Raw genomic sequence first — 8,046 nt, forward strand, 5'->3', positions numbered from 1 at the left:
AGTATATGTTGCTTACCTTCATGTTGGTACATTAAAACTGCACTCTATAACGCAAATGTAACTTTATAATTTTAATTTTAACACAAAATTCATTGTTTACATACTCTGACCAATCTACACTGGAATCTGTTTCTGTAAATGTTTGCATTTAAATGTTTATCAGTCTGCGGTGACTGTGGATTAAATAATATTATGACTGTTTATGTTTATGAATCAGATCCCTTTACCCAGCCTTTCAGTATGTGGTTTAGAGACGCACCTACAAGTGCTGATAAACACAGAGCAGGCAGGGACTGAATGGATGTGATTTTGTCACTCCCACAGACATTGTGTTGTGGTGGTTGAACCTGTTCCTCCAGCTCCACAGCCCCACCATCACCTGTCTCAGGAACTTGAGGAAGAGTCTGCCAGCATGGAATCTAAACTCTGACCAGAAAACCGATGGTTTCACCAGCCGGGAGCTTCCTCTACACCTTCCTCCTCACTGTCAGAACTGTCAAAGGTCCCTGCTAACAAAAGCTCTCACTGTAAAAGGTAAAGATGGGGACAGATTTAAGCTACAACTTCGTCTTCAAAGGTAAGACGGCTGTTTGGCGCCTGTCTCTTTTATCCAAAGCTGCTGTGTGTCGCCTCATAGGTTGAAGACTGTCATGTTTTATTTAAATATTTCCTTATTACTTCCGTTTATATGAAGCTTTGCTCATAGATAAGGATTGTTATGGTATTAAATGTCTTTTAAGAGATACACTCCTCATTTGTAGTAGTTGTTTGTGTGGCTTTATCAATAAGGTCTTTTTTGGGGACAAATCTTCCTCTCTTTTGCTCTTCAGTGGTACTAATTGGGGAATCTGGGGTTGGAAAGAGCAACCTGCTGTCCCGATTCACCAAAAACGAGTTTAATCACGACAGCCGCACGACCATCGGAGTGGAGTTCAGCACGAGGAGCATTCAACTGGACACACTGACCATCAAAGCTCAGATCTGGGACACAGCAGGACTGGAGCGCTACCGGGCCATCACCTCAGCGTGAGTCCACTGAGGCCAAAAAGGGGCCAACAAATGAACTATTACTCATAGGAAGCAGATAATTTAATACAATCTCTGAAAAATCTCCAGTGCAGGACTTAAACTGTATAACTAGTAAGTAATAGTAAGGTTAAAACCCTTCAAACTTAATGGATGGTTAACTTCTATTACTGAATAAAAATAATGTGGTGTCAGTCACGTCTTCTGTTCAGTTTGAAAAATGATTAATTCCTGATCCCAAAACGGAGAATCTTAGGTTAATCTAGTCTATTACAAACCCTCTTTTATTTGTACCTTACATGGACTTTTATTCTGAAGAGTGGGGCCTAATATCAGAGATGTTACAAAGGAGGAGGAGACGGTCATTTGTTAAAATCTGAATTGGGAAATTTCGTAATGCTCAACAGGGCCTCTGTTTACAGAGTAAGTCCCGCCCTTCAATAAAAGTGCCAATCAGCTTGAGTGGGGATCTGAGCAAGCGCAGTAGCCAGAACAAACCAAAAAAGATGTTTTTGTGTGTTATTGAGCCAAATGATACAGATTGTCAGATTTTATCAGTGGTTTCAAATCTGTTTTTGAAGTGATATTTGTTTTGAGTATTTTGGTCTCTCCCCATTCAGAAAGAGGAGTCTGGGGCCGTATGACAGAAACCTATGAAATCTTATCTTATCTGCTTAGTCACCATGACAACTTCAGTTAGAACTGAATTTAGGGCAGAGGCTGTTACAGAATAACAGTTCCTAACTTCTGCAGCGTCTGAGATTTTTAAAACGCAGAGTTAGAAAAGAAAATCATCTCACAGTGAAAGCAGCGTTTTACAGTAGAAATAAATGGAGCTCATTATGCTGGTAGTGAACTATGCTGCTGACACAGCTGCCTAAAAACCATAGAAACAGACCTTAAACAGAAGTGAGGACCCTGTTGGGGTTCATCCTAAAGGTAGGACAGGATTTAGGAGGTTTAGTCTAGTTAGGATGTTTGTGTGATGCTGTTTTCTAATCTGGAGTTAATGATGAGATTATAAAGTTAGGAACTGTTATTCTGTAATACCTTCTGTCCTAAATTCAGTCTATTCTAAAGTGTGATTAAGCACATCAGGTAAGATTTCAGACTTAAGAAGTTTCTGTAATACAGCCCCAGCTCTGTAATCTGTCTTGAGTTCTTTGAACATCAACTAATCTAACATTAGGTCCTTAATAATCTAACACTCGGTCCTCATTAATCTAACATTAGGTCCTCAGAGTTCTAACGCTACGTCCTCAGTAATCTAATATTAGGTCCTCAGAGTTCTAACATTAGGTCCTCAGTAATCTAACATTAGGTCCTCAGTAATCTAACCCTAGGTCCTTGGTAATCTAACCCTAGGTCCTCAGCAATCTAACACTAGGTCCTCAGCAATCTAATATTAGGTCCATAGTAATCTAATGCTAGGTGCTCAGTAATCTAACACAAGGTCCTCAGCAATGTAATGCTTGGTCCTCAGTAATCTAACACTAGGTCCTCTGTAATCTAACGCTAGGTCCTCAGTAATCTAACACTAGGTCCTCAGCAATGTAATGCTCGGTCCTCAGTAATCTAACACTAGGTCCTCTGTAATCTAATGCTCGGTCCTCAGTAATCTAACACTAGGTCCTCTGTAATCTAACACTAGGTCCTCAGCAATGTAATGCTTTGTCCTCAGTAATCTAACATTAGGTCCTCAATAATCTAACGCTAGGTCCTTATTAATCTAACACTCGGTCCTCTGTAATCTAATGCAAGGTCCTCAGTAATCTAACACTAGGTCCTCTGTAATCTAACACTAGGTCCTCGGTAATCTATTGCTCGGTCCTCAGTAATTTAACATTAGGTCCTCTGTAATCTAACACTAGGTCCTCAGTAATCTATTGCTCGGTCCTCAGTATTCTAACATTAGGTCCTCAATAATCTAACGCTAGGTCCTCAGTAATCTAACGCTAGGTCCTTATTAATCTAACGCTAGGTCCTCAATAATCTAACGCTAGGTGCTCAGTAATCTAGCACTAGGTCCTCAGCAATGTAATGCTTGATCCTCAGAAATCTAACGCTAGGTCCTCTGTAATCTAACACTAGGTCCTCGGTAATCTAACACTCAGTCCTTAGTAATCTAATGCTCGGTCTTCAGTAATCTAACGCAAGGTCCTTGGTAATCTAATGCTCGGTCCTCAGTAATCTAACGCTAGGTCCTCAGTAATCTAATGCTAGGTCCTCAGTAATCTAACATTAGGTCCTCAGTAATCTAACGCTCGGCCCTCAGTAATCTAACACTCAGTCCTCTGTAATCTAACGCTCGGTCCTCAGTAATCTAACATTAGGTCCTCAGTAATCTAATGCTCAGTCCTCAGTAATCTAATATTAGGTCCTCAGTAATCTAACACTAGGTCCTCAGTAATCTAATGCTCTGTCCTCAGTAATCTAACACTCAGTCCTCAGTAATCTAACATTAGGTCCTCAGTAATCTAATGCTCAGTCCTCAGTAATCTAACACTCAGTCCTCAGTAATCTAACGCTCTGTCCTCAGTAATCTAACACTCAGTCCTCAGTAATCTAACACTAGGTCCTCAGTAATCTAATGCTCTGTCCTCAGTAATCTAACACTCAGTCCTCAGTAATCTAACACTAGGTCCTCAGTAATCTAATGCTTGCTCCTCAGTAATCTAACATTAGGTCCTCAATAATCTAATGCTAGGTGCTCAGTAATCTAACACTAGGTCCTCTGTAATCTAACGCTAGGTCCTCAGTAATCTAACGCTAGGTCCTCTGTAATCTAACATTAGGTCCTCAGTAATCTAACGCTCGGCCCTCAGTAATCTAACATTAGGTCCTCAGTAACCTAATGCTCAGTCCTCAGTAATCTAACATTAAGTCCTCAGTAATCTAATGCTCAGTCCTCAGTAATCTAACATTAGGTCCTCAGTAATCTAATGCTCGGTCCTCAGTAATCTAACATTAAGTCCTCAGTAATCTAATGCTCAGTCCTCAGTAATCTAACATTAGGTCCTCAGTAATCTAACATTAGGTCCTCAGTAATCTAATGCTCAGTCCTCAGTAATCTAACATTAGGTCCTCAGTAATCTAACATTAGGTCCTCAGTAATCTAACATTAGGTCCTCAGTAATCTAATGCTCAGTCCTCAGTAATCTAACATTAGGTCCTCAGTAATCTAATGCTCAGTCCTCAGTAATCTAACATTAGGTCCTCAGTAATCTAACATTAGGTCCTCAGTAATCTAATGCTCAGTCCTCAGTAATCTAACATTAGGTCCTCTGTAATCTAATGCTCTGTCCTCAGTAATCTAACATTAGGTCCTCAGTAATCTAATGCTCTGTCCTCAGTAATCTAACATTAGGTCCTCAGTAATCTAATGCTCTGTCCTCAGTAATCTAACATTAGGTCCTCAGTAATCTAACATTAGGTCCTCAGTAATCTAATGCTCAGTCCTCAGTAATCTAACATTAGGTCCTCAGTAATCTAATGCTTGGTCCTCAGTAATCTAACATTAGGTCCTCTGTAATCTAATGCTCTGTCCTCAGTAATCTAACATTAGGTCCTCAGTAATCTAATGCTCTGTCCTCAGTAATCTAACATTAGGTCCTCTGTAATCTAATGCTTGGTCCTCAGTAATCTAATGCTCGGTCCTCAGTAATCTAACATTAGGTCCTCAGTAATCTAACATTAGGTCCTCTGTAATCTAATGCTCTGTCCTCAGTAATCTAACATTAGGTCCTCAGTAATCTAATGCTCTGTCCTCAGTAATCTAACATTAGGTCCTCTGTAATCTAATGCTTGGTCCTCAGTAATCTAATGCTTGTCCTCTGTAATCTAACGCAAGGTCCTCGGTAATCTAACGCTTTGTCCTCAGTAATCTAATATTAGGTCCTCAATAATCTAACGCTTTGTCTTCAGTAAGCTAACATTAGGTCCTCAGTAATCTAATGCTCTGTCCTCAGTAATCTAACATTAGGTCCTCAGTAATCTAACATTAGGTCCTCAGTAATCTAACCCTAGGTCCTTGGTAATCTATCACTCGGTCCTCAATAATCTATCATTAGGTCTTATTCCAGTTTTACTCTGAGTTCTAAATAATTTCACATTGGAAAATGAGGTGAAAACCCCTGTTCTTGTAGGTATTACAGAGGGGCAGTTGGGGCTCTTCTGGTTTATGACATCACCAAACACCTTACATATGACAATGTGGAGCGTTGGCTGAAGGAACTGTATGACCACGCAGATCCACACATAGTGGTCATGCTGGTGGGCAATAAAAGTGACCTGGCTGCCCAACGCACTGTACCAACAGAGGAAGCAAAAAACTATGCAGGTAAATAAACACTCAGTTCTCACACTGTCAGTAATTTAACACGCAGGTGGAATAAACATAGCTAGCTTTATCTGTATGTGTTAAGACACAATCTATTGCACAGATCTCCTGTTGAGGGAAGAATGATTCGTTCAGAGGAGTGACATTCTGAGTCATCAGTCATTGGTTATTCAAATCTTGAAAAATTACCATCAATGGTGCAGATTTAAATACTTCATAGTAGATTCTAAATAATTCATCAAAGATCCTGAATAATTCATAGTAGATACTGAATAATTCATAGTAGACACTGCAGTTGCTGATGTATTTTTATATAATAAAGAATATGATATTCATCAGTGTTTGTCTTTCTCATCATGCAGAGGATAAAGGCCTGCTGTTCATGGAGACTTCAGCACTCGAATCAACCAATGTGGAAAACGCCTTCCTCGAGGTCCTAACAGGTGTGCAGTAGATCTGGTTTGAAGGTTTTCAGTAGCATAGACGAAAAAGCAGATGGAGGCTTTACAGAGTAGAAAGAAAGGTAACCAATCGGATACAGGACCTCCTACAGGGATCATGATTATCATTTATAAATAATTTGATTACTGGCAAAAGTAGCTGTTAAACACTTTTGAAAAATAAAGGTGCTAAATGGTAGAAAAAGGCTTCTTTGGAGCGACGCCATAGACGCACACATCAGCAGCATCCAAATGGTTGAATAAATCTTCTTTTCCTGTCTGCTTTCATTCATTTTGCCTGATCTGTAGCCCCATGGACTCTGGCAGAGCTGTCAGAAAAAAAAAACTTCATCAAAAAAAAAATATCTCCATTTTTATTTTTTATATATATATATATATATATATATATATATATTAATGTAAATATATATATATATATATATATATATATATATATATATATATATTAATGTAAATATTAATATAAAAAATTAATATATATACATATATATATAATTTGAAAATATGAGCAGGACTTTACCTTGGGTAAAAATTTTCATAATAATTTAATTTTAATAAATTTACTATTGTAACGCTGGGTTTGCAGATCAGACACACGCGGATAAAAGTTAATCCGGAAGATTTATTCAGATGGGAGTAAACAGGGTTAACACCAGACCAGGTCAATAACCAGAAGAGGCAGACAAAATACAGGGGCATAGGCGAAAGCGGGGTCGAAAAAACAGGTGAGGGTCGTAACCAGAGAAAGCACATAAACCAAAACAACAAAGCCAAGACAGAAGCGAGAATCGAAAACGGAAAAAACAAGCGAGGTCAACACGGAGTAGCAATCAGAAAAATAAACGGCTTGGTGTGCACAGACTAAGTAAGGGCAACACTTCGCAAAGACAAGTTTCAAACAGACAGGTATATATATATAGAGTGAAACAGGTGCTCATGATTAGTATTCAGGTGACTGTGATCTGTTGGGTGGTTTGTGATTGGCTGGAAGAGTCTCGTGACTGACTGAAGGATTCTGGGAAGTGGAGTCCTTGGTGGTCTGAGAGTCCGAATGAGAATCAGGAAGCATGACAACTATGTAAAATTAAGAATGTTTTGTTTTTAAAAGTAAGTGTTAAGTGTGAAGAGATTCTTCTGTTTTCTTTTTTTATTCAGCAATCCATAAGAAAGTGGCGAGTAGAGAAGTGACCCGTGGCTCTATCAGCGCAGTAACCCTGGGGCAGATGATCCCGACCAGCGAGGTGAACGAAAACCGCAAAACCTGCTGTAAAAACCAGTGAGGAGCACAGAAACGCTGCCTGTACAGGACGGAGAACAAATCCTCCAACAGAACCATCAACGGCTTTCAAGGAGAATTCCACTGATTTTCAAAAATGTTTGCCTAATTAAATAGTCAGAACTGTTCACAGTGGTGGTGATAGGAACCAGACGTCCACCTCTAAAAGCTCCTCACAGAAAGTTACTAGATGAAATGGTTATGAATTCACTGGCTGATGACTGAGACACTGTTTTATGACATGCTCTTTAAAAAGCTGGCTCTTCAATAGTTCTTTAGTAAGGACAAAGGTTTTATATAGAACCACAAACACTGAAAGAACCATTTGCATGCTAAAATTCCTTTATTGTTAGAAGCTTGACATCATAACCATAGCAGAACCCTTTTTGGTGCTATATAGAACCATATACAGCACATTCTCCATCAATCTGAAAAACTATTTCAACATGGAAAGAGTCATTTTAGCAAGCAAATGGTTCTTTGAGTGTTTGTGGTTCTATATAGAACCTTTGTCTCTACTAAAGAACTCTTGAAGAACCATCTTTTTTAATCGTGTAGGTTTGAGAAGATTTTGGCCTTAAACTGGATTCATGGTTTAAGGGATACATGCAGGGCGCTGTGAGGCAAAATAGTCCCCAAAGAAAACTTATTATTTCAGATTTTCCACTATTTTCCATCTCTAATATTCCATAGAAACTCAGAAGACTCGTGTAGGTTCACTGGTGGTTCTGGATAGTAAATAAAATGTCTATATTTGTGTTGTAGTTATGGCGACCCCTGGTTCCTATCAGCACCACTGTAAAGACATCTGAACCATTTCACACCAAACCACCCTGAATCGCTCTGTTCACACCTCACACACTGAGTTATGGGGGAATTTTGAAAAATCAGTGGAGTTCCCCTTTAAGAGCCTTATGAAACTGTGATGAGGTGTCTGTGCTGAT

The 8,046-nt window shown here is 39.2% G+C and overlaps 1 protein-coding gene across 1 annotated transcript; it reads left to right on the forward strand.

The window, feature by feature from the left end:
• The first annotated feature begins 352 nt into the window (after positions 1-352).
• rab25a (RAB25, member RAS oncogene family a) lies at positions 353-7,408 on the forward strand. Its single transcript, XM_036565849.1, has 5 exons — positions 353-577; positions 831-1,026; positions 5,172-5,365; positions 5,728-5,808; positions 6,982-7,408. Exons 1-5 carry the CDS (start codon positions 541-543, stop codon positions 7,104-7,106), a joined length of 633 nt encoding a protein of 210 aa, XP_036421742.1. The 5' UTR covers positions 353-540; the 3' UTR covers positions 7,107-7,408.
• Positions 7,409-8,046: the final 638 nt, after the last annotated feature.

This window comes from Colossoma macropomum, unplaced genomic scaffold (assembly GCF_904425465.1).
Source record: "Colossoma macropomum unplaced genomic scaffold, Colossoma_macropomum, whole genome shotgun sequence".
NCBI lineage: Eukaryota > Metazoa > Chordata > Actinopteri > Characiformes > Serrasalmidae > Colossoma > Colossoma macropomum.